Source organism: Channa argus, chromosome 11, assembly GCF_033026475.1.
Source record: "Channa argus isolate prfri chromosome 11, Channa argus male v1.0, whole genome shotgun sequence".
Classification (NCBI taxonomy): domain Eukaryota; kingdom Metazoa; phylum Chordata; class Actinopteri; order Anabantiformes; family Channidae; genus Channa; species Channa argus.
Genome location: NC_090207.1, coordinates 19,029,529 through 19,057,360, shown reverse-complemented (window position 1 = coordinate 19,057,360; position 27,832 = coordinate 19,029,529). Strand labels below are relative to the sequence as shown.

General features: G+C 40.9%; 1 protein-coding gene across 3 annotated transcripts; it reads right to left on the bottom strand.

The window, feature by feature from the left end:
* Positions 1-24: 24 nt before the first annotated feature.
* On the bottom strand, positions 25-27,214 carry igsf9b (immunoglobulin superfamily, member 9b). 3 transcript variants are annotated; one of them, XM_067521858.1, is made up of 22 exons: positions 27,118-27,214; positions 21,055-21,150; positions 18,982-19,188; positions 11,903-12,049; positions 10,891-11,042; positions 10,580-10,697; positions 9,253-9,394; positions 8,770-8,915; positions 8,506-8,648; positions 8,253-8,393; positions 8,038-8,154; positions 7,801-7,951; positions 7,559-7,670; positions 7,252-7,427; positions 6,911-7,149; positions 6,548-6,632; positions 6,254-6,424; positions 6,062-6,098; positions 2,470-5,865; positions 2,154-2,323; positions 1,773-1,984; positions 25-1,544 (listed from the first exon to the last, which is right to left on the bottom strand). In XM_067521858.1, exons 2-21 carry the CDS (start codon positions 21,113-21,115, stop codon positions 1,785-1,787), a joined length of 6,111 nt encoding a protein of 2,036 aa, XP_067377959.1. In that variant the 5' UTR covers positions 21,116-21,150; positions 27,118-27,214; the 3' UTR covers positions 25-1,544; positions 1,773-1,784. The 3 variants fall into 3 exon arrangements, with proteins under 3 accessions (XP_067377959.1, XP_067377958.1, XP_067377960.1); XM_067521857.1 differs by having other exon boundaries at positions 26,597-27,201; XM_067521859.1 differs by lacking the exon at positions 1,773-1,984 and having other exon boundaries at positions 26,597-27,201.
* Between the last annotated feature and the right edge of the window lie 618 nt (positions 27,215-27,832).

The following is a 27,832-nucleotide window of genomic DNA, read 5'->3' as shown; positions in this document are numbered from 1 at the left end:
CAAGGATTACACAGACTTGTCTGGTACATTCAGAATAAAGCAATTTATTCTTTACAAACATATAAAAACGACAACAAGGTGACAAGATATAAAAATTTCCACTTTGTACAAAACTTAAAAAACCATCATCAGTAATACATACTCTCTTCATAAGATTTTTTTTAATGTGGGTTATTAAATCTAAAGCAGATGTATTTTTCCAAAGTATAGCTACAAAGATAAGTATTTAAATCTCTGTCAGGTAATGTACAAAAAGTTTTGCCATTTTCAGTAAAATACAAAACAAAAATATAGGCTAATGGGCAGAAAAATCATAACAGACTTGTAATTCAAACACAGAATCAGAAGTCATGAAATATTCACAGTGTTACCTTCACATTAGTGATGTGAATTGTAAACATTGCTGCATATTGTAACTTGTCTCAATAAATACACAAATACTTTTAATGTGAGCAAAAACGTTTTCAGTGAATTTCAACCATCTCATCAGTTGTTTAAGTAGAACTTGTCAGCTTCACTATTTCATCAGCAGCCAATTGGTGTACTTATGAAATAAACAATAATAAGGCAAAAATTATTTTCCCTGTGTTTCTTATCAAGTTTTACAGTATCACTTATTTAAAAACCATAGGCAAAGTTTTTTTTTATCATTTGATGAAATAATGAAGAGTAATATACAACAGCAGGGTTTGTTCACATTAAGGTACATATAAACACGTATACATTTCCAACTGGAACTCCAATACTGGGAGGCTATTTAAAGTGATCTGATTTAACATCTCAACAGGGAAACTTTTTTGGTAATAGGAACTCTTTCAGAAAACGAGCAGGTGAATCACAGTGGCAGATAAAATTTCCTTAAAAATACTGAAATTTAATGTTGGTAAATGTTATGTTATGTGAAGTGATGAGAGCTTTATATCATGGTACAGTCACCAAATCTTCCCAATGTAGCATGTTAAAGTATTATTATTCTGAGAAATGGTGAAAATGGTTGGAGTACTGTTTGGGTGGGAAGCATCCACAATGACATGTTTTATGCAAACATATCTTGAACACATGCCTACATACTTGTTATTAACATCACTTTGTTATTAAGGGATGTCTTTGATGCGATGCGATAACAACTTTAAATACAACTTTTATTATGTGGCATGCTGCTGCTGTCTTTATAAGGCAGGTCTTTCTGAAAGGGGTCCAGTGTGTCTGATTGTCAAGGTTAAAAATAAAATCCAAAATACAGCTGCACAAAGCAAAAGATAAAAAAAGATCCCTTCTCAACTCCATTATGTGAAAAGCGAAACAAACAGAAGAAAAAAAATCTTGTGTGTTCACAACTGAGGAGTTGACGTTTGTTACATTTGATGCCTTCCAGCATAGTGTACAGTCTCTTTGAATTACTTCACTTTAGCCTGCTGTGACAAAGGATAAAAACTTTAAACATGTTCACGAAACCAAAAAAACCAAGTGAGGTGTATTTGTCCCCAGGACCAGAGTGTCATCTGTTCATCACAACTATTATTTGGTATGTGTCTTAGAAACACCTGTGAAAGACAAAAGACAGAGAGGACAACAGCATTAAAAAACAAAAAGGTATATATAAATAAATATTAAAACATTTCAAATAAAAATTTAGTGCTACATATTTTGGCATGCTCAAATACATTGCACATGGATACAGTAGCAGACAAGAGCAAGCAGACAAGTGATGACAGGTGGCGAAAAACCAAGAAGAGGAAAGAAGAGGAGAGAGGGCAGGCAAAATAACAGACCGAGTTCAGCTGCTATAGCAGGGCTGAGCTGGAGTCAGAGTCTGAATCATGGCCTGGGGTGAGACAAGGCTCACGGGAACAGATGGATTCCTGAGCACGCCTGTAGTCTTGGTACTCCTGGCGGAGAGCATTGAAACGCGCCTCACTTAGGGAGCGGCTGTATTGGCAGCGAGGTGGGTTGGAAACTGGCAGGCTGATTGAGGGAGGTGGGCCTGGGGAGGGCATTGGGGAGAGGAAATATATGGATGGGCAATTTACGAGACATGCTTACAATAATCACAACACGAGGGCTAAGGACGAACACATGCAGCACCATCACATCAAGCATTGCACAGTAATAAACACATGCAACGTTCGAAACATCACAAATGCAAAGTTCACCTTTCTGTCGCTGGTCCTGGAGGCCAGCAGTTTGATCATGTCCAGAATCTCCTCTTTCTCTGTGAAAGCCTATTTGTGAATGATCAAACATCATGGCCTCCAGGACCTCTGAGTCCACACAGGCATCAGCAGAGTCCCACTCATAACTCTCATCTACTGACGTGTTCCTTCTAATGATATACAAAATGGAAGAGGTCAGATAATAGTAATCACAAAACAACAAAAACTATGTATTTTGGCAATATAAATCAATCCCTCTGGAAAGAAGACACTCCACTGTGTTTGTTCTTATTGTCCAGGTGTGGTGGCGTTTCACCTTTTCGTTCTCTCCGGCAGCTCCATATCAGGCCTGTGGCGTTCACATTCCTCTGTGGTCTCTGGGGAACTGAGCAGTGTGGGGGTAATGGAAAGGGACTGGCGGAAGAGACCGGCGCTACCTCTACCACTACTCTGACTGGCATAACTTGCTCTTCCTCCCTCCCTAATTTCTCTGACCTCCCGGCTGTCTGATTCGCCTCCCCTCCCAACCACCCTGTCTTGGTGTCTGTAACTCTCTCCCTCCCTGGGTGGGAAGGGGGCGTAGTAAGGTGAGGGCCAGCTGATGCCCCTGGGAAGGTAGGACCTCGGATGGCCCCTCCTGACGTCCATGGGTCTTATGCTTTCCCCTCGGGATCCTGGCCAGTGTTGGTACTGGGGGACTGGGATAAAGGTGGGCATGGGGACATATTTATGCTGGGCGGACCTCAGATTTTCTTGATAAGAAGGAGACCACCGTGAGGACTCGGGAAAAACTGTGGCTTGCCGTCGTGGATCAGAGGGCTCTAGCAATGGTGAGACTGAAGTCTGTCTGAGTGGGTAGGCAGAAGGAGTGAGGTAGGAAGGGCTAGCTAAAGATCTCTGTGTGTGATGAGGCCTCTCTAAGCTCCCAAAGCAGGGGCGTCTGAAAGGGACATACTCCCTCCAGGAAGGACCAGGTCTAAGAAGGGAAGATGGCGTGTGGCCCAAACTGTGAGACTTAACCCTAACATCTGGGTTTGGGAATTCATCCCAATAACATTTCTCAGAAATATAAGTCCTCGGGCTCTCAAAGTGCTCCCACCTCTGCGAGCCTAAACTGATGGATTTCTTTAGGAAAGGACGGGGCTGTCCCACACCTGAGAGTGTCCTACAAGGGCCTATGCTCAAGGATTTCTTTAGAAACGGCACAGGCGCCTGACATATTCGTGATGCGATATTATTAGCTCTGCTTCCCTGAGAGGTTTGTCTTTGGGACTGCTCTGATAAAGACGTGCTACTGTCCACAAAACCTCTTGAGTGTTTTGACACTATATCAGCCACGCCTCTTGCTGCGCCAAACAAGGTGTGAGGTGATCTGGATTCAGGTCTGTCTGTGCTTTTATTCCCAACTCGAATTTGTGTTTTCTCATCATAGAGCTGCCTGCTAGTTTTTTCTGGACCAGGTGATGAGGCTCTTGTCTCATCTGGAAATCTTACTCTAAGTGAAGAATTTCTAGCTTCTAAATGGGTGGAGCGTTTAAAGCCTTGTTTTACACAGATATCAATACTGGCCTCTGCAGCACCCACAGAATCAGTTTTTTTTAAGCAAACCTCCTTTTGGTCCGATTTCCTTTTTCGGTTTTCCTGAATATGAACCTCCCAGTTTTTAGGGACTACATCAGGCTTAGCCACCAGAGGTTTTTCTGGGTTTGATTCAGAACTTTGTCCAGCAGTTTCTGTAACTTCAGCTTCTTCCACAGGCTCATCCACACTCATTTCAATGAAACCTGGAAGGCTCAGGTATTCAAGAATTGCACTTGTCTGCAGTGGGGACATTTTGCGAGACTGAGCTGCAGGCTTTGCCTTGAAAGAATCAGACGTTCTGGGAACAGAGAACTGGGACTGATCACTTTCAACCTCTTCTACAATAGTTAATGGTGAAATGGGACTCGGGCTTTCAGAAAATAGACATTTGTCACTCCTCCTGGAACCTGCTCGGACGCCCTCTTGTTCCAATTCAGAGTGAAACCCAGAGCTTCTTCGGGCATCACAGCTCTGAGTGTCTCCGTCTTTGGCCTTTGCCCCCACTTCATGATGGTCATAGGGTAATGTAGAAAACCTTGAGGGACTGGGATCCCTTGAGGCTGTGCTTCGTACTTCTACAGTTCCATCTGGTTGATTATATGGTGTAGAAGCTGAACTTTCAGGCCTCTTACTGTCGAGTGAAGGACTTCCAGCAGCTGAATCCCTGTGCTGAATGCCTGCGTATGCATATGAATGTCTCAATCTTGAAACAATACCTACATCCTGTACCTTTTCTCGTAAGTCCTGCTCAGTGACAGACTTCCTGCACATCTCCGTTTTCCTCTGAGGTAATCGGTGTCTGTCCAGTGTTTCTAACCGCAGAGGTGGGGGGCTTTCTAAAGTGATTTCAGGAGAGAGCATAGGGAGGGAGGTATTCTGAGTGACCACAGACCGTGATGAATCAACAGCAAATGAGTCTCCTGAGGTGTCCCTGGATGTGCGGGGATGCTGAGATCTAGGCGATGTGGTCTCCAGAGGACTCTGTACAGGAATGAGGCTGGTAACAGATGTAACAGGGCTAACGTCCCAATGTATGTGAGACATAGGAAGCCTGCCCATGGGACTGCTAGTGTTTCCAAAGTAGCATGCCCTGCGATAATCTGACACCCGACTTGTCTGGCCTGAAGGCCAGTGTTTCTGTCTTATAGTAACATCTTGTGGCTTCCATACAGGCTCTTCCTCTGATTTGGATGTATCCCTCTGAGGACTTTCTGTTTTATTATACAGTTGTTCATCTCTTCCATGACCCTGATTTCTCTGATCGGTTGTGTATCTCTTAAGCTCTCTCTCCATTTCTTCCCGCTCCTTTGCTAGTTGGACACACTTATTAAGGGTATCACTCTCTAGCTCACTGTCAATTTGAGAGACCATGGTGCTGTTATTAGTCAGCTGACCTTCCATAGGATGGTAGCCTGAATAGTGAGGTTTGTTTTTATCTAGAAGCTTTGTTCTTCTGCCCAAAGTGGGAACCAGATCTTCAGTGTGGCTTAGCATGCGATGTCTCCTAAGAGAATCACTGGGTTTTTTCTCACTGTTATCTGAATAAAAGCTGGCTCTTTCCAACAGCGCCTCTGAGCCTTGCTCGTCATCAGAGTAAAAGCAACCATGGCGGGAGAAGTTTCTGGCCATGGCTCGTACTTTACCAGGGGAGCAGGGAGGTCTGCTGAGTTCTGGAACATCCACAGTAAGAGGAGAGTCCCTCCTCTCCCCCTTCTCTGCGCTTAAGATGCTTGACTTTGGAGAGTCCCTAAAAGACATCCGATTGCTCCCTGATCCACTTGCCCCACCATTACTGAGCAAAATGTCCTTGTTCATGTTTTTCTTGTTGGATGGGCTGGAACCCTCTGGCAGTGGCTGTACAATGAAGCGTCCATCTGGCCCTCTGGAAATGGACTCCAAAGCAGTTGGTGAGGGAGCCTGAGACCCCAGGTGACTCTCAAAGAGTGTGTAATGAGGTGGTGGAGATGAGTTGGACAAGAGTTGTTTTCGCTGGTCATGGTATTCCCCACGGCTGCCTTTATCAAAGGAGGATCGGTCAGACTGTGAGGAGGAGGAGTTGGGGAAGAAGGGAAGCGGTGCGCAAAGCTTTAGCTTCAGGACACTGTCCGGGCTTCCAGGAGGCGAGCGAGCCCTGAGAACAACATTGACAAGAGAGGCAAAAGCTTAAACAATAGATTAAAACAACTTGACAGTGTTGCAGATTTGAATAAATTGTAAAAAAAAAAATAAAGAAACACAACACCTAAAATGAAGAAACAGCTATGTTTATTTGTTTAAAACGTTTACATTAAAATATACATGTGCACTGGTTGGGTACAGATACTTACCCGGGAGTGGAGTTCTTCTGGAAGGCAGATGATAGATCTAAGAAAAGGTTAAAAAAGTATTACAGTGTCAATCAAGAGCACCGTTAAAATGTCCAATCAACAAGCATATTTAACATACACTCAGAAATAAACATTTCATGAACATTTAAAACAATGTAATTCTTTGTGCAGTCTTAAAATCCGATGTTTTACCTTGTCTTCTCTTTCTGTGCCGATGCTGTCTCCTGTGACGTACAGAGCATGCTGTCACCAACGAGAGGATGATAGCCAGAAACAGGAAGCACACTCCTCCTAACACACCAGCCAAGAGTGGCTGGGGGATGGCTTCTAAAAAACTGAGATGTAGGGGGTAAATATCCATCCCTGTAAAAAATGTGGAGTACGTCCAAATAAATAAATAACAATGTTTATTTTGTAAATGTTCAGTAGTACAAATAAATGGAAATCTTGACTCAATTTACATGTAATGCACACAAAGCCTCCTACCTGTGGTGGATACATTGACTGACTCACTGGGATTACTGAGTACTTTGTTGCTTTGAGACATAAGCCTCAGATCATAAATGGAGTCCTGAGAGAAATAAAGAAAAGAGAGATAAAGTTACTGGTGAGATATTTTCATTATAAATCATATAATCAGAATCGTATAAACTTTGATTCTATTATTTGTGTGTATATGACAAAACAGCTATAGTATTTAATTTACATTAAGGCTGTGAAAGCAAAAAAAGACAAGTACAAATTTGGTCATGGACAATTTGGTTAATCCAAATTGCGTTGCTTGCACTTGTCTTTCTCTAGATTGCCAATAATTGAAAAATCATATCTAACAAATAAACTGGTTATTACCCTTAGCAAGCCTTGTACTAGTAATTCACTCTGATTGGCACTGATATTGCCGCTCAGGATGACCCACTGGCCCTGATCCCTGCGGGCCTGCAGCACATAGCCCGTCAGTGGAGAGGATGGAGCCTTAGGGGGCAACCACTGCAGGACGACACCTTTCCCAGTACAATTGGCTGACAGGAGGATAGGGGGATCCAGGATTGGGAGAGCTGTGTCTGCTGTGGGTGCTTCTGTTGGCACAGCTGATTAGATGATCCAATATATGTTTGTGTTAATGTATTATTTGGACAAAAACATGTAAAGAATCTAAAAATGAAAAAAGGTATCATGTTCATTGCACAGACCTTGAGTTCGCACAGAAACTATTTCACTGAAAGGGCCAGAGCCGAGTTTATTTTGAGGTAGGACACTGAACTGATAGCTGGTGCCAGAAAGTAGCCCTGTCACCAGCAGGTAGTTTTTGGATGTGGGAACAGGCAAAGATGCCCATTCATGTTTTCCCCTGGATGCCTGCTTTACCCTAGAGAAAAAATACAAACAAAAAAACAGCCACAATAAAATCTTAAGCAAAAGAGCTAAAAAGATGGGTTTGCTGCTAACATCTGAGAACTGCGAGAAATATCTGAGAAATATTCATTATACATCACTGACCACACAGTGAACTTCTGGGTGTATCCACCATCAAAGCCAGGAACCCAGGACACATTAGCCTGGTTCATCTCTGCAGTGACAAACACTGAGGACACAACATGAGGACTGGTACCTGAAGAACAGAAAAAAAAAAAAAAAAAACCACTAAGCAACAGTTTGAACATACATAAAAAAGCAGCTTCACACATGAAACATGGGTGTGCCTTTGTGCTATATATCATAAAGAAAGTTGGCCCACTCACCCAGCACCATGACCACAGTGCCTGCACTGACAGTCGCTACACGGTTAGTCGCCAAGCACTCCCAACCCCCATGGTGATCTTTATTAAGTGGTTGCAGCAAGAGGGAGCCATTAGCCAACACAGTGTATGGAGAGCGAGGAGTTGGGCCGATCTATCAGCAAATGAACCCCACAAAAACAAGTTAAAATTGAAAAACAAGAAGCTCATTGGTCTACAGGACAAAAACCTTTTCTCTACCTTGCTCCACGTTATGTTTGGTGCAGGGTCTCCACTGGCTTTGCAGGGGATGATTAACTCTCTACCCACCTCCTGGAGATACTCAGCCCGAGGAGGAACTCGGAATGATGGTGGGTCCTGAAGTAGTGTAAGAACAGTGTTACACCTATCTGCATATGAGTGTGACTCATTGTAAAAAGTTTTCTTTAGCTTAAAGAGAAGAAGTCCAGCCTTACCTGCAGAATGACCTGTGTGGGTTCAGACTGGCCCATGGTGCCATAACTATTATAGGGAGTACAGGTGTACATGCCCACAGCATTGTCATTGGCTGTTGTAATAAAAACTGAGCCTTCAGAGTTCACCATCCAACCAGGAAACTAGACAGGTCAAAAGAGAAAAATGATATACGATGAACATACACGTATTTGTGTAGAATTTATGAGACTTTTCTTTGCGTGAGATATTTTAATGTTATAGCACATAACATACATTTTCAAGATTCAAATCGTTCCCATCTTTGGTCCAGTTGACATACAGCACGGGTGGATCAGCCTGGACTGGACAGACAATGACTCCCTCCATGCCTGCAGGCAAATAGGTTTCCCGAGGCATTCTGCCTACATGTGCAGGGTCTAAAGTGAAGAAAGTATTAATTAAAAATAGAAAGGCTCTTGCCAAGGAATGCTGCCTGCCCTTGGCAACCCCTATAAAATAAGTTATTGAAAATGGAACGATAATCAATTAAACCCTTACGTTTAACTGCAAGGTGTGCAGAGGCAGAGGGTGGGGTCAATATCCCATTTGTTGGGATACAGGTGTAGTTGCCAGCATCTTCTGGAATAAGGTTAGGAATAAGCAGTGTTCCATCCACCAAAATCTTCACTCTGGACTTCAAGGACCTAACAGCCACAGTATGAAAAAATAATGCTTTTAACAATGTGATCAGTTTGACATTAATACAAAAACACAAATATTATTTGTTTAAAATTATTATTCTGTAGATAATAACTTCATAAAGTGTCACTTTAATCTAAAGAACTGGAAACTTTAAATCAGGGTTATAGCATTTTCATGACCACATGACACAACAGTGCTATGAAATCTAATTAAGAAAGATTCCGTCAGCAGCATGCTGTCAAACAATGATCCACTGTCATCCGCATACTGTGAATTTTACATGAATATGAAAAAAGATGCTTTAAGCATCCTCTGTTCATTTTGACGACTTGAACTCACTCGATATGATAAACATTCTGTCCTTGTTTCAACCATTCATAAGTGAGGTTTGAAGGGTAGGCATCAGCCTGACACTGCAGAACTGCATCCTGAGACATGTTGAGAGTGGTGTCTTCTGGGGAGATAATGATGATTGGAGGACCTTTTTGGCAAAAGGGAAGAAAACACAAATACTATGATGCAAAGATTTAGAGAGATGCAATCAGTCATGATCGGGATTAGTGAAACAATCAGCATTTAGCGTTGGCAAGTTTTAGATAATAGCTTTGTCTCATTTCTTGAAACATTAGTTTAACTCATAAAGCTTTGCTTGAATTTGTCAAAGCTCTATACATACAGCACAAAACTATATTTCACACTCCAAACCTTTAGCTCATATTTAAAAAGTTAATGTTTATTTCAACAAATATATCAACAGTGTCAAAAATAAATTGTTGCCTTAGCATCATGGAAGTCAATGTTCTCAAATGACTTTGCTGTTTATTTTTCCTGTAATATGAGAAAGACTGTAAAACAGGAAAAACAGAAAAAAGATACAGAACTGTACTATGAATTACAGTAAATGCATAAATATATTTCTACTCAATGTCTATAAATTATTTATCAACAGCCAGTTTAATCATTAGCCACACAGGTAAGTCAACTTTACAACACATGAAGTTCAAGTTTTACCTCACAACCAATTTATGAACTTCACAGAATTTACTGTTATTAAAGGCACTTCAAATATTCACAATCCTTTACTTTGTGAACATTTTACTTGGTTGTAAATTTATTTTTAAGCAATAAAAAGGGATGTGGATACTTTCTGAACCAGCTGTATGCGGAAATCATAACAATTGAGATATTTTCACAATTGCATAAACTAATGTGCATGTGCTGATGTGAACAGTGAAATAATTGTAAAAGTATTTAGCAAGACTTTGGAACTGAGAAGCAACAAATCTCATAATTGTTTAAATTGTTGGCCAATGTACATAATTATTTGCTGAAATTGGTTAATTGCAATTTGGTGTGAAAAAAATTAATGCTGTTATGTTTTGCAGAATAAAATAAACGTTGTGGAGAGGGTCAATAGTATTGTAAAACTGTCAAATTGAAAGAGTATCACTGAAAGAGCATGGACTGTAGGTGGCAGTACAGACTATGTAACCAAATGTTTACTGGGTTTTCAGTAGCAAACCAAGACAATAAAATCTTTACACAGAATAGGGATAAACACACAATTTACTCTATCTGAAAATAAAGGAAAGTGTGTGTCTGGTATTACAGGACATTCATATACATGAGATAAGCGCAGACTGTTGAGTGACAGTTCAACACTGACCTTTCACCTGCAGCTGCATAGAGTGGGTGAGATTTCCCTCTGAGTTGGACACATGACATTTGTACACCCCTGAAATATTTCTAGTGACAGAGGCCAAAGACAAGGTACCATTGAGTACCTACAATGACAAAGGTAAAGAGGAGTAAAAATTATTAATGGAGAAGAGAAAAGTTGGAGGATGATCATGAGTCAGTCATTGACAACAAAGCAGTTTGCTTCAAAGGAACATCAAAGCTACTACTCCTACAGAAAATGCTAATTATAAAATCTTTTATTAAATACTGCAAATGCCATCTGTTAATTCTTCTCACTTTTATTTTTTCATGTTTCTCTATTGGGCTCTCATCTTTGTGCCAGACAACAGTTGGTCGGGGGTTGCCATGAGCTCCACAGCTGAGAGTCAGTGAGTCTCCGAGCAGAACCTCCACAAAAGTTGGTGGTTTCTTGATGAACACAGGTGGAGCTAGAACAAAGACAGTATACATGGTACAATCATTTTAATTTGCATACTGACATAAATAAAGATAACAATACTTGCACTTTCTTGAGTCTGAGCTCTAAATGCAGAACAGTCAATCATACAAAACAAATAACAAACAAAAAAAAAAAAAAAAAAACCCCGCCATAGCTTTTATTTTACTTCCACTGGAACAATTCATGCTAAAAATACAGGCACTCAGTGCATAGAAAAAGCTCTGAATAAAATATGTTTTTAATGTTCAAGGCTCTTTGTCAAGTTTAGTTTTATGATAACCATTTAATATCTTAGGTAAAATGTATGCATATAAAATTGAATGCATGCACTCGTGTAAAAGTACATAAAAGAAAGATGCCTTGGTGCGTGATGTGTCTTGTGCCTGATACAGCCATCCATGGTAGTAACTAGATAAAGTTTGATAAATGCTAGCAATACTAGTACCTGGTACTATCTTATCATATCCCTACTTTACACAGTCAGTATAATGTCCATCTTTAATTTAGTGAGAGTGAAAAATATGTGAGTTAAAAAGAATCAGATTTAAGCCTTTAACCCTTATCTTTAGCCCAAGAACAACAAACATACACAGTCCTGTTCCTGTCATTCTGTCCTATACTCCTGTGCTGACATCAGCACACAGCAGGCTAGGCACAGAAAAAGACATAATGCAATCATGTGCACAGTATCTCACAATAAACTGTAATGATACTCAGGAAATTCAGCTTGCCAGGTCCTTTGGAGACCCATCCAGGCCACATGCTGTGACTGTACTAAACAAGGGGAATGTAAGTGCTAAGCATCGAAATGAGCAGCTCCTGAGTCCCAAAAACCCTGCAGTGCTGCACCTGTGATGGAGAGGAAGGTCCATGTGCCATTACGAAAGTCGTCTGTTTTGCTGTCCAGGAGCAGGATCCGACATTCAAACCAGCCCTCATCTTCCAGGGTCAGCCGTTCCACCAGCAGAGAGGCACCCCGGGTCAGGGATACACGGCCTGTGGGAGGAGGGGTGAGGGCAAAGAGAACAGGGTGAGAGAGAGAGAGAAACAAGCTCAATGCAGAAGCAGCCAGACAGGCAGAGTCAGCACACGCAGGAAGAGGGCTTACCATGCAGGGAACCCAGGCATACAGTGTCACAAAGGCTATAGTCAAAGTCATAGACTTTATGCAAGCAAACAAATTCATGCACAAACTGAACGTTGACTGTAGCTTAGCTCTAGCAAACACCAACATAATTAAGATATAAAATGTAATAGGGGAAATTGCAGACAAAATATGCAGTTCAGAAGATGAGGAGTTGGTGACTCTAAATTGAAGTGCAAACATATGAATCACTTAAGTGATGATTATAATGACATGCAAGATTATAGATGAAGATTGTATCCTGTTATTTAGGGTTTTGGTGATGGAGCAGTGGAAAGCTAGAATGAGTATGCCAGGAATGCTCGAATGCAGCTTGATTAAATGGCCAAAATAGAAAACAATATTTAAGTCTTATTTTTCCTTCTAATTTTTGTAGTTTCCAGTTTAAAAAGGGATTTCTACAACAGAGGCATAATGAAATAATGTTTCTGTTTATCAGTGAGATCAGTGAGGGGCACAGAGCAGAGATAAATGTGAGGCATGGCAGATGCATTCTGTTAACTTGTGTGTGAACACCCTCAGACATACAGATGGATGCATGCGCGCACGCACACGCACACAACTCCCCATATCACATGCTCCCATACCCCACTCCCTCTCCTCTCTGTACTTCTTACAACTCCTTGTCAGGCTTTGAAACTTGATCTGTTGGTTGCCTGGTGATTGCAGCCTGGTTTTCAGGGTACTGAAGTTACCCTTTCCCACCCGCCCCCTCTCCTTTTATTCTGCCTCAATGAACTTTTTTTTCCTCCTTCAATCTAAGGGCTTTAAACAACAGGAGGATGCATGCAGAGAGGAAACACACATGTTGCTCATACCAGGCTGAGGCAAAAGCAGTTTGAAAGTAAACAAGGAAATGTGAAGAAGTTTCTGGCATGCTATCATTGATGTATGCTGCAAAAAAAGTTACTAAAATTATAAAGGTAATGTTGTCACATTTTATCCTTTGTCCAAACTATTGAAAGCATCAACTTTAGGTTCATGTCATATATAAAATGAGATCATTCTTGGATATCCACAACCTTGAAGTAACAACACCAAAAGAAACATAATATCCTCACTATTTGTCACACAGGTTTTTCTCCAGACAGCAGTGTCTGGGGCAAAGCCTTAAAGCTATGAAATTTATTTAAGTCTGTATATGGCCTTAAGACAGGGTGAAACACAGTGAGTATAAAGAGTGACAACAATAGCTAACAATTAACCCTGCATTCCTGACTGGGGCAATTGCTGTGCTTCATAGAAAGGTTTAATGATTGACTGACCTCCTAAACGACAGAGCAGCAGTTAATGGGCGGTGCTCACTCAGAGGCTCCATAAAATGAATACCTCTGATTTCAGGTCAGCATCTTTGAAATAACTGGGCAGGATTCAGAGAGAGGAAATGTGGAGGCAGATGATAACAGGTGTGGGGATAACTTTAGGAATTTTCCTCTTATCTCTCTATGAGGGATCCTCCTTGAGCTGCCCATTTTGTATGCAACATTTTCCAAACAGCTATGGGATTAACTGCACATTAAGAGGAGAAACACTCCCACTATCCCAAAAATAGTATGGGATAGGTAAAGATCACTGTTGCTAATAGTACCTCTTGTCATTTGTTGTTACAGGACTAACCCTATGGAGATCTCACTGATCGACCACATCACACTGGTCTCTGGGTTCAAAAGCACATGGGTGTGTACACATGTTGATTTTCAAAGTTTGGGAGTGCCCTGCCCCCTGGGTCTTCACAGGCAAATTCTGCTTTTGCTGTGGAATACTTAACCCTTTCCTGTAGCCTCCCTCTTGCCCATCACTACAAAAACAGTGCAACTCCCACTTCACTCCTCATTCTCCCTGGTTACCATAGTGATGAGACCAAGAAAAGCCCGGGCTGTAGGTTTAGATTTGAATTCAGTTGTTGTAGAAACACAGGGAAGCCAAACAGGGGTAGGTTGATTACGCAGTGGGGAGGGGGTTTCTACTGTCAAAGATTTGAAAAATTACAAGTCGGGGGAAAATGTGCTCAGACTGTTTCACATCTAGCAGCACATGAGGCAGGGAAGTGAGAGAGAAATGAATGAGAGGCAGAAAAGGAGAGGACTTTCTTTTCAGCCTGCAGTCAGACAAAAGGCTGACGCTGTGTGACAAACGTTGCTTTATTCAAATTTGAATGTTGCATCTTTGGACTCAAAGTGAAATCTTAAATGGCTCTCGGCAGGTAATCTGCCACCACGATATTGACAAAAGACCTTTTTCTCTAATAGCCCGATGCACAGATACGATTGTAAAACGCTGAAATGGAGTTGGAATTGATCAACCATAGCATTAAATAAAAACAAAAAAAAATCCAAGAAGATTTCAGTGAGAGGTTATGGAGAGGTGACTTGGAATCTGTGCAAGAATAATGCACTGACAACCAATGAGAGGTTGACCTTTTTGACCTCTGTGCTCCCTAACTCCCCAGCAGACACATTCATCACTCCCCCTCATCCTACATTAGCACAATGTCCACGAGCCATCCTCAAGAGACAAACACTATTAAACTCTATAGTGGACAGAGACAATGGCTGAAACAATGGTTGCTGCTCCTTTTTCATGTCCAGCCTCCTCCTCACTGTTTTTCCTCTAGCAGCTATCACATGGCAGCTCCAGTCTACCTTAAAAGGAACACCCTTGTCTCTAACAAGTTGAGCTGCAGTGCAGCCAAGGGTAGAAAATGGAAACCGTAATCCACTGGTGCTGTGTGAACCACTAAGACACACCTCCTTTATATTAGCAAGAGTCAGGTTCTCACCCATAGGGAGGCAGTTTGGGAAACCCTAAGCTTTCAGAATATGTGCCGCTGGCCAGGATGTGGTCATGTTTTCTGATCTCCTGTTTTTTTTTCTTCAGACAAGATTGAAGGGACTGCAAGTGAAAGCACTGCAATACAACAGACATGAGGAAAGATTACACCAGAAACCTTTTACCCAGGCAGTTTTTGCTTGTTTTTGGTACATTTATAACAGTTTTCCTGTAGTGGTGCTATATTATATTTTTACTACCTAGGCTCCAGGACAATGCTTTTATTGATTCAAAGAAATGTAATCAATGTGATTTTTGGAATGGGGGTTCCCACTGGTGCTTACTGTCATAGTAATACATGGGCTATAGTGAATTACAATTGATACAATAGCCCGGGTGGGGAAGACAGATTATTCTGTTTGGAGAAGCATCGGGCCTGCTTTTCTTTGTCCATCCGTATGTTCATAAGAGAGCTGGGCAGAGCTGCATTGTGGGTTGATGTGTTTTGATTTGAATATAATCATAAGTCTGGGACAAACCCCATGCTTCTGTCAGCTCCCCCCTCCCAATCCCCCAAATTTCTCTCTTCAATCCTCCTGTCTCTCTAATCAGTTTAACTCTCTTATGAATAGCTCTTTGTCGTGAGATAGATTACAGTTAACTCTCGCGCTCCGTTTGTCTGGCTCTGTTAACCCCTGCATCAGGAAGCACACAGCTTGGGTGCCAAAATTCATCACATAAGCAAATCAACTCATAGGCACAAGCCAAGAGAAAAGTATTAGCTTTAATGTTCCTATAATTTAGAATATTAGGTGCAGTGTGGTTTTGAGAAGGGTTTTAACTGTGTTCCTGCACTGAACTGTGATCATAAGAAAATCCTTAAGAATAGTGCTCATGACTACTGAACATCAAGATATTGTGGGCAATGTAGCTAAATATATAGCCCAACTTCAAAGACACACACACACACACACACACATTAATTAATCTCACCACAGACAACTACTTAAGCCATTACCCTCCTAGTGTTTGCACAGGCCACATGAAAAGACCTGCACTACATCTCCACAGTGAAGCAGGATTTAATGAGTGCCTACCCTTATAGTAGTATAGACTGTGATTTCATTCTTGTCATATAAATCTGGCCAGTGACACACCAGAGGCATGAGGTAACCAGTCCTTTGTGATGACCTGCTGCTTCAAACCACCAAACATAAAATTCCCGAGCCGCAGCCTTCCATTCATCTTTCATTCACTGTGTTTACATGCAGTTAAGTAACTAGTGACAGAACACTGCTTTTGGTCTTTTTTACTGTGCAAGTATATGCATGTAAGTGCTAAGTGACAGCACAGCTTAGAAAAAGACATTGAGAAATAAACTATGGAGCTCCATTTCACAGTGCAAAAATGTGTAAAAGATATGCAGAAGTAAAGTGTCTTATTAAGACTTTAGGAAGGCACTTTGTGTTTGGTTTCAGGTTTCGTGAGACTTAGGTTGACTCTTATCAAGCCATTCCATTACTGTCTACAGCCTTTTGTCCTGTAGTAACCCATTTATGAGTATACATGGCTAAATGTCTGCATTCTCCAGAAAAAAACACATACCCTGGGGAAATCAGGTTTCTCTAATCCCCTACCCAAATTACGGAAACCAGGATTCTCATTTACAACAGTTATTTAAGACACCTGACTCTTATTGGGTTACATAAGGCCATGTAAATGCACTGAGTGTGCAATTGTTTGCTGCACACTGTCCTTTTCTAGTCACATTAGAAAAGGGGTCAGGTCCAATTTTCAGCTGGGCTATTTTCTGCTTTTGGAGGCATCAAACAGACTTTTGGTTAGAAATGCAACTTTGTTTTATGTATGTATACAGAGGGAAAGGCTTTAGAGGTCAGGGTTGTGTGTGTGCATAGGTAGATTTAATTGTGTGTGTATTTGACTAGTGCATGTGTGACAAATTCACGGCCTTAACTTCTCCAGTATTCAGAGGTCACACTGAGAGTGTGATGGAGCCCTGCTGAGATCCTGGGGTTTGCCTATTGTCATTTTAACCTCAGGTTGGGGTCCTCTGCTCACAGTCTCTGCTGATTAACTTCAGCACACTGTACACATTTGATCTTGCCCTGTAGCAGTAAACTATCCTGACGCTGCAAGAATTAAATATATTGTCTCACCAAATACAGCTCAGACAGACAATAATCAGGTGTTATGTCAGACTTTGTCAGACTGTTTCCTTTTTGTTGTGAGTCGACTAATGTTGAGGCCTGCCAGGCATGCTGGGTGCGAAACAGAGAGGAAGAGGGATGAAGGGCACCAATATCCGTCTGATTCGCTTTGAGTAAAGGAGAAAAGTTCTCTAAGACCTAAACATACTGGTGCCTAATGAGGTTGACAGAAAGACACCGCTCTGTATTTCTGACCCTCTTCAAATACAGGGTGCATTTCAAAAACACCTGATACGATATCAAAACTTGTGGGTTTAATGGACTAACACAGTCATCCAAGATATTGCTTGCTTCAAATCTTTCATCTCAGTTTCTAAATATGGCCAATAGCATCAGTGACATTGAGACAGAGCAGCAGACCAAGGACAGACAGCATTTGGGAACACTTTTCAGGCTCTGTCTTAGCCTACTTAAATGTAGCATATACATTGCAAACAGAGGGACAGTAAAACATTTGGAGGCATTACGCTGTAAATCCAGCCCAGTACAGGTGTCTGCAATGGCCATAATTCATTTTCTTGATCTTCAACCTTGAAATTGAAATCATACCTGCTTTCTTATTCCTGTTCTTTGACAAGTCGTGACAAAGACCAGGAAATGGTTGTATACTTGACTGTGTTGTGGTTAAACCTAAAATCCCCCAACATTTTAATTTGAGGGTAGAATACATTAGACCCACAGCACCGACATGCTTCACATGCTGCCATCTGCCTCCAGTGGGAGGGGAGATATGAGGATCTGAGGCAGACAAGTGTAAATGCTTCCGCCCATATAGACCATAAATGTGGTCGTGAGTTGTCACGATAAGACACATTTCTGAAGCAGTGACCAATTGGTAAAATAAGATATATTACAAAAAATGCGGAGATTTATAATTAGGTTCCCTGAACATTTGACTGACCTATTTGGGACGCTATGGGATTTTTGGTGTCCTAGTAGATTTGTTAGCTTTGGCAAAGCAAGGGGAGGTTGTGATACCCCTCTTTGTCTGTTGTCCTCTGGTAGACAATGACAGGATTATAGAACGCCACAAAAAAAACTCCATTATTCCCAATGCTTCATGCATCCTGCTTCCAACACAACAATCTTCCCTTAGTGGGTCACCCCCCAGCATACTAATAAAACACTGTCATCAGACCACCAAGCCCCCACCTACACTCTTAATCTCCCCAATGCAGTGTTACGGGTACCCCCTTTTTCTTGCTCAGACACCCCACCCCCTTAACTGCCTCCCTTAATGCATTCTACCCCTTCCCCTTCTGCCTGCAGTACAACTGCTGCCTGGAAACACAAAGACTGAACACCAGCAGTAATTACAGGGATTGCGCTTTGGATGGATTACCTATTTAAGGTATTCTTTCATCCAAACTTCCCTTCCCCAAGTCTTCATAAACACCAGTGTAACCTACTAATGTCTACCTTTGCCCACACAGAACTGATACGTATACTGTAACTCAAAATAAAAGATAAAAATGTCTACGTGCACACCTCCCCTCCTTAAACTAAAATCTAGGGAACTGTAATCAGAGAAACATGTCAATTGGTGGTCAGCCTCTTGAATCCTTTAAGAAACAAATTGCTTTAACAGCAGTACAAAGGTAAGTTGTTCTCGGTCCTACTGAGAAATGAATTAGTGTTTATTTGTGGGCAGACCACAAATTTGAAGAAAAGGCCTTACAGATCTGCTTCAAAGGACGGGATTTTCAGTCAACTAACACATGTGGTTATAGATACAACTCACTCATCAGTGTTCTGTGTATAAGTGAACACATGTGAGTAAGTCTTACCCTTGTAGTTTGGGTGAACACGAGGAGAATACGCTCCAAATTTGATGAGTATGGGAACACCGTAACCAAGGCGCACCCACTCCACCACATGTAGGGGAAAGAGGTTTGGGGTGATAGCTTCTTTGGATGTAGGAGTAAAACTGCAGCCCAACTCTGCAGAACCTCCCTCTCTGGCACGAACCAACGACGCCACACCTTGAGACACACCTGTAAAGGCAACAGCATATCAGCAGGATAAAGCACAGGATTCTTTTTTAATAGCACAGAAGGCAATAAACGGTTTTCTGACAAACATAAAAGTTCTGTAAGAATCTAGAAAACACAAGCTTTTAAAGAGAGGCTGTAGCTGAGTTGTTAAAAGGCATTTGTCCATGGACCACAGGGTCAGGGGGTTCGATCCCCGGTCCCGGCTATATGTCGAAAGGACTAAAAAATAAAAATTGATGCCAGATTAACTGTCTGGATTTTTTCGGGTAATTTGTCATTGTTACAATTGTTCAAAACAGTTCAATTGTAACGCTGGGGGGGAAAGGAAGAAGCTTGACCAAACAGGTAACAAGTGGGCAAGACACAGAGAAGTTGGTGGGAAACATATTCAGAAGAAGGTGACAACAGCATGCATGCTCTGTTGAACTGGACCTTGTATCAGCCACTGAACAGAAGTTCCGCAGTGTTCCCTTTTAAAAGCAGGGCTATCAGAGGACATGTAAAACAATCACGTGCCATTTGGTGACAAGATCGTTTAGACGCAAAGCCTGCAAACACACAGCAATCCAATTAGTGACACCTGGAGCAGTATCTCTTCCCTCTCCCTCTCTTCCTCACTCCCTCACTGCCATCTGCTCACGTGGGTGTGTGCGCAACTGGGTGCCAGTGTTTACTCTGACACTCATCTGGCCTGGTGATTACTTAAATCTCAGAATGGGGAGGGTACACTGGGCAGGGCAACAGGACCCAATCTCCCACCACCCCCTGGGGTTTACACATGGTCTGCAGACCAGCACAATCAATCCCCCCCCACCCCCCTTTACAAACACATGCACGCACACACAAAAGTGTGCCTGGAGTTGGGGGTTGCATAAATCCAGGATTGATCTAAATCCACACTGAGACATATTATTTAAGTTGGATTTTAGCCCCATTCTCCCTTGTCCGATCATGTCTGTTAGTTAGCCCCCCACCCCGTTTACTTTCTCCAATATGAGGCAGAGAGAGCTGAGCCAGATTCATCACTCAAATTGTATTTAGGCAGCTAAACAGCAGCATATGTCCAATGGCACACCATTCTAAGTGACGTTGGTAATCAGTGAACTTTTGGTGAAGTTGAGCAAACAAATGGAAGCTAGACAAATGGAGAAAAACGTTGAGTTATCTTACAGACAAAAATGGCCTAAACAACAACATTTTGTCTAAATATATGACATGATATCAATGTAACTATTTTAAAATCATATACATGATTTTTTGGTTTAACTAACCTAATGCAGTTTGCTTGCCATTAGTGATTTTCAGATACTTTAAAAGAAATTTCATGTAAAATTGTTTATGGCACAGTTTACAAACTCTAGATAAAATACAAAACTTCATAATGAAAAACCCTAAAATATGTAATAATGTGATATTTAAAATTCAGCATCACCTGCAGCATAATTAGTCTCTTTTACTTGTGCATGTTTTCAATTTAGTAAAATAAGATCTTCCTACAACAATTTGAACAAAGATTTGTTTTGCTGTCTGTGTCATTGTGATGACATTGCTAGCCACTTTGAATGACACAATACATTTTGGTACAGGTCTTTAAATGTTTTGCTATTTATGAAATATAAATGCATTTGTTAATTTGATTGTGAAAACCTCTAAAAGTTCAAAAAGAGAAACAAAAATTACAATTACAATTTGACATTTAGCAGACGCAACTAAGCAGCAGACCCCATGGACTTGCCCAGTGACAACTTAACTTGAAGCTAGGGGGACCAGAAGTCAGGCCACTGACCCTGTGGTTTGTGGACGACGCTTGTGCTCTACCAACTGAGCTACAGCTGCCCCACCCACCCAATGTATGTCTTGGCATACTTAGCAGACAGATGGCTAGAGCAGTGGTGACAGCCTGAAGCCACCGTCTCTCCAGTCCCATGGCCGTCCGTCACACTCCTTCACACATCTCCCAACCTGAAAAAGAAAACAGCACAGCCCGTTTGGACAGAATAGCATAAAATACTACTGCACCATTCACAGAGTCACATAATCTGTTGCATATCAACATCCCTCACATCCACATATGTAATCCCTTCAGTTAACGTCAACTCATAATCCAACAACTACAAGCTACTCCAGATGTTTCTTGGTTAACAAATAACTGTATTCTTTGAAAACACTTAATCTTTTGCAAAATTGCATGTCTGAGCTGCCGTTGGATTAAGGGAAATAGGCTATTCCAACAAGTGCTACAAATAGACACTGGGGCATGAGATTTTTTAGATGCATCATGTCAAGGTTTGCCTGAACAGTGAGTGTTTGTGTGTGTGTTTACAGAGACGTATACAAACACTAGGTGTATGTGCAGATTAACGTGATGCTTGTGATTGGTCCAGCTCATCAAGAAGGTTTCGTCCCACACTGAAGAGGCTAACAGAAATTGACAGCTGACACAAGCAATATTGAAAGCTGCGTCTCCTGACTCCAGATGTTATCTTATTACCAGAGCTTAAAAAGAGAACTTGAGTGGACTGAAATTACTGTCATTAGACAACATACTTAAACTTAAATGAAGACTTCTACAACTAAATTTTATGTCAAAGGAGTGCACCTGACTATTCAATGTGCAAACAGCTTATACAAGCGCACTAGCAGAGTCTAATCATTTCCTAAGGAGGCCCTCAAATAGGACTTCACTTTATAATAATAATAACATGCTCTCCATCTCAATTTGGCTCGGATGTGCAAGTTTAAGTTGCTGCCCTTCTAACATAACAGAGGATCATGCCCCCTCACCTTAACTCGAGTCAGAAGTAATTTGGAGAGTCATTTGACAGACTTGTGTAGAAACAGCCAAGAACAGAACAGCAAAAAGATGCATTTACTCTTTGAACCGGACTGAAACAAGGTTGAAACTATTGCTGCTGGGACTGGATTTCAAGCACTGTATTAATTTTTGTTTAGCACCTTTCCAAAACAAACAAAAGATGAAACCAAGGTTACAAATCCACTGAAGTGGGAAAACCCTTTACGGTAAATGCTAAAAAAGAAGGTAGGGGTAAGACACGAATGATGGCTGAGGTTGGTAGTTTTTGGTTAACAGGGAATGAAATAAGAAAAGGTGCAGTTTTCACTGTGCAGGGGTTTCAGAATAAATGAGATTCTTATAATGGATTTTAAAAAGTAATAATTTGTGCGTAACCTTCAGCAGTCAAAAAATGATGGAGTTGCTCTCATATCACTGTATCATCTTGACTTCCGTCTTCACAGTCAAATTAACAACATGACAGCAACAGCAATGACCAAATCCTTTTATAAAGTCTATTCTACCTCATATCTAGAGCTCAAGGAACTATCTCAAGCCATAAGAAATCTTGTATTTGCACCTGCCTGTTTTGTTGTGCAAGAAAACAAGACTGGGCTGTGGGAAGATTTGACAGTGCTGTGCCCACACTGAGCCAGTATTACAGAGGAAGTCTGGAGGAGGCTTGGTCTACAGGTGCAGCAGTAGACAGGAGACAACGTGGTTCTTTTCTCTAGCAGCAGAACAGAAGGGGGGCATTTAATTGACATGTTCCCAGTGTGGGCCCAGATGTTTACTTCAGAACTTGGAGCAGACCTTTTCTGTAACCTGACAAAACCAGTTTTAGGTTTGTAACCAATTAGGATTTACTTCGTATAATTAATTTACAAAAGTTAACTATATAACAGCTCCCAAGTAGCAGTGAGGGCATGTGCCACGTATAGTGTACTTTTGCATGTGAGAGGGGTTTAATCTCCTCACAAGGCATCTGAAAAAAAGTGGACCATATCAGCAACCAGTGGATCAGCAACCATAATTTGAGACAGTACACAATATATGACGGTACATTCTTTTTTTCACCTGAAATAACATTAGGTAAAAATGGACTGATATCACCAGTGAAACTGACCAAACTACTACATTCTAATAATGAGATTATTGGGACAAATTTTCAAAAGTTAAAAGGGATTACACAAAATGCACAAGAGCAAGCTGACTAAAAACTATACCAAAACAAAAAACTGTTTTTTCTGTTGGACACCACTGACTGGTCCCATGTATCACTGGATTTCATTGACACAAATTGCTTTGGATCTAGTCATGACTTAGCCTTCTGGATGGTACATTTGTAACACCCAGACTAATCCCGCCCTGCTGTTTCAAGTGTTAATAGTGTAATTGAATTAGAGATCAAATGGGTGAGACAAATCAAGGACACTGTCATCTGCTTGTGCAGTGATCAATCACTGGTAAATCAAATCACTAAACACTTGAAAACCGATGATTCTTCCTGCTGGGATTCCACAGTTTCTGCTGGTGGAGATGACACTACAGCTTTGCTTGTTAGAAAGCTAACAGCTGTTTTTTCCCACAATTTCTATTCAATTTCACAGTTGACAAAGAGCAACATGGGACTCGACCCAGTAAAAGGAAAATGATACAGCGGTCTTTGAAAGTATAGGGAAGTCTCTTTTGCACACCTCAGTTTTCTCATTTCTTCTAGATTTCTCCTTAGAAAAAAACATAACATAAAATTAACCACCCTGTCTATGTTAGATTATGCTGATATCCTGTATACTCATGGTGCTGCTACTACCCTTGAGTTGGTTTCCAAAGTGTAGTGGTTGTCACGTTCAACTAACAAGCGAAAGATCCCTAGTTCACGTTTACAATTGTCAAAAAAACAGATTAGACAGTGACCTTGTTAGGAGGGCCGTGGCACCATGGGTACTGTAGAGCAAGTCTTCCACAAAGAACAGGATCAAGGGGTTGGTGGACCAGGTTCCCTGGCTATTAATATTTACATTGAAGTGTTCTTGGCCAAGACACTGAACTTTTAGTTGCCCAAGCACCTGAAAAACATGGCAGCTACGCTGTTGTCAATATAATATCTGCTGTTTAGTGGATTTCCCCACTGGGGATCAATAAAGTTGTATTTTAAAAAAAAAAAGATCCAACATGTACTTATTTATCCATTACATTTACATTACATAACTGTCTTTTTACAGAAGACAGTTATTGTACTCACCAATGTGAAAAAGGTCTAGCAGGTATCAGCGAGACTGGCTTGAAAAGTTCCTCATACTGACTTTGCACTGGGGAGTGTTATGAATCTTATTACTGGAATCATCTAGAACATACCTTGATGTAAGAGACACTCAATTCTTTTAGAGAATGTAAAGCGTTTGTAGCTATTTATAATTTATAGCTAGTTTATATTTATTGTGTCAATTTTTGAGATCAGTGTTTATATATATATATATAAAACTTCTATAAACTGATCAGGAGACATACATTATATAATGCAAAACTTAAGGTGCACCCTGTATGGGTTACACTGTGCAGGAGTTACCATAAGCAGCAGCCTTGTTCAATTCAGAAGTGATAATTAAATTATACATTTATCTTTTTCAGCTTTTATGTTTTCTTTGACACTAACACATAACACAACACAAAAAGTGAACTTCGAACCTAATCAGTAGTTCAACAGAGCCATCACAGATGTTGGTCACAAATATAAGCTTTATAAGCAGTAGCATGGTAATCCTTGTTAATCCTGACAAAGGCCGTAGATTCTGTTTACACTAGCCTGTTGCAGGAACTACAAATGTCACAGAAACCTCCCCAAGTGCACAGAATAATTTGGTACTTTGGCAGAAATGTTACACAATCAACTGGAACAAAGACAACAAATCTGCACAAATAGTACAGGTGAATCACGCTCACTGAGAAAAGAATATGCTGTAAACCATCATTCCTACCTCGACTGGTTGCACCAGCCTTCACAACCCAACAATCAATTCATGGACTTTTGCCCTGGCACTGCAACCCAATTTAGAAACTGCATTGACATTTACTTTAACTAAAAGGAAATGAGGCTGGCACACATTGATCACGAGAGGGAAATCCTATGCTCGTGAGGGGGGAAAGCCTACTGTATTTGGATTAACATAGTAATCATTGATAGCATAACACATGGTGCTACAGGATATAACAGTACAAACTAATGAATTTTTTTTAATCAATATACTCGCACCTAGAAAACTTGAATGGTATTTTTCGTGTGTATTCAAGTACACTGATCACCATTTATGGTATATAGCACTTTATTAGGGATTAATTAGGGGATTTCTCTGATCACCCCTATCTTTGGTCGATCACGTTTCTACATGTCTATATACATTTTTCTGTACATTCTTTAGAACCCGATTAGCTTCAGTATTGTGTCACTGACATATTAGCTACTCGTAACACTGCAATTGCAATTGACCTTTGTTCCTTAAAGAGATCTAATTTCAGGGTCCAGGGTGTACCCTGCCTCTCGCTGAGTGACAGCTGGGATAGGCTCCAGCGCCCCTAAACAGCTTGATAGCTTACAGCTAATGATGGATAGAAATCTACTTCCTACAGAATGACAATGTGCATCCAGTTCATAGTCAGTCACATACTGTTCTGAACAATGGTGAACTAGTCAAATAGTAAGGTCTCTAAAATGTTGAAGCATGTGGTATATTAGTGTGTGAAATGAGACTGGACCCTGACAGACAAACAACCTACAAACTGATAAAGGATGAAAGAAGCTTATGCTAATGAAAGTAAACACTGTTGCTAGACTGTTTTATGGCTCAAAATATGGGATTACAGGCATCACAAGTGATTTGAGGGGTGTACCTCGTTTCTCACCACTGGGTATTAACACAAAAACAAAGAAAGGAAAACCCAAGTAACCCAAGTAAAAAGGGCTGCACAGAAACAAACTAAAATTAGGTGCGCAGTGCACCATGCATAGGAGCAGGCAAATAAAGTGCCTGGTCAAACAGCCAGCTCTTTATTTCTGACTACACCCCTACAGTGATGCATGATGCTCAGTCCTCCATGTCGCCATGCAGACCTCCTGTAAAACAGGTGCATCTTTTGTCTAACTGGTTGAGTCTAAAACCAGAGAAGGGCATCCTGAATAAAAACAAACTCATTTTGACAATTTCAATCCATACAACATAGTTCACTTGAAAGCATGTTAAATCCATTTCACCGCGGTTTCAGCCGAGAGAAAAACACCCATTGAGGGATTACAAGATGGTCATGTGATAAAGAAAACATAAACACGGTGCACCATAACATTAACACCGTAGGCTTACGTTTTTGTCAGAGCAAAACTATGGGTCCAGAAAATATTTGCGTAATCATAAAAATGTAATAACATACAATAAAGTAAGATCGCTGTTGAGCCAAACAACATCAAAAGTGATTAAATGTTATGGTCTGCTCTCTTCGACAAGAACACACAACATGTTAACGATCCATGACAGACCAGACACACACCAGTGTAAGATGTTTTCAGTGATTAGCTGGCGGGCCTGGAAAAGATGCTTTAGCCCTACCTACACAGCTTCTTACCTTGCTTGAGGCACTTCTCACTTAAAGTAAAATAGCTTAATCCATTGATGCTCTTCTTTTAAACTCGTTTTGTAGATTAAATTTAACCGCTCATTCCTTTATCTTTAGGCGAAAGTCTGATTAAAAAGATAATATGTACGACTTTTAAAATAGAAATAACGTGTTGAACAAAAATGCAGATAGTCACATTTTGTTCAGACTACAGGTGTTAATCAAATGAAAGAAAAATGAATCCACTATATCCATAGTGATCAGACGTCCTCAAAATGCTCATATGCAGTCTCAGGAAAATCTATTAACCCGCAGCACCTTCATAAGTCCGACAGCAGCCCATTTGAATTCCATTTATACTTTCAACGACTTCCACGCTTCTATGTCCGTGATCTTCACGCTACAAACTTCCAGAAAGTACCTCTGATCAGTAGTAGTAGTTCATTTAAAAAAAAATAAAAAACTTCTCCTTCGATGCGGAATAGATTTATCATCAAACGAAAGCAAGTTCACCCCGACAGAGAGCACACCTTAGGTTTGGTTAGAGTCCCGCTGTTGACACAGTCCGCCTCTCTCCTCCCACTGTGATTCTTGCCTCCTCCTGCTGCAGGCGTCGTTTGAACCATCACATCCAGGCCTCCGAGTAACACACAAGACGACCGCAACCCGTCCTTAGTGCACCCTTCAAAATAAAGCCTCTATTTGCATTGAAGCTTAATGCAGGTCTAGGTTGTGCAGAAAGTCAGTTCACTATTTGGAACTGCGCGTTGTCAATTTTGCATTTGAGATTCTTTTGTTGGACATAACCAATTTAAAGACGCCACAATATTCACTTTCACAAATGACTACAACTATCATATGAGCATATGATCAATAACTCTTTTGCAGTAGAACAAATAAAATTACCAATAGCTTAATTACGTTTTCCTTCCTCAATTTCAGGATATTGGCACTGTGCATGCTGATGCTCATGGTTTACTGGCAAACTTGACCAAAACTGCAGTTGTCTACCATTCACAGTTCATGTCCGCAGTCCAGCTATCAACATTTGTCAATACCACCAGTTAAGCACAAATAACGAGTCGTATTGACAAATTCAAAGCAACCTCAATTTGATTCTGATACATGTACTCTACTTGCTTGCACGTCTCTATAAATAAAAGCTTCCAAATTATTAAATGTTGAGGAACAAAGGCTTTTATATTGAAGGGCACTGCATTGACTTCCGTTCATTTGCGACCTGTC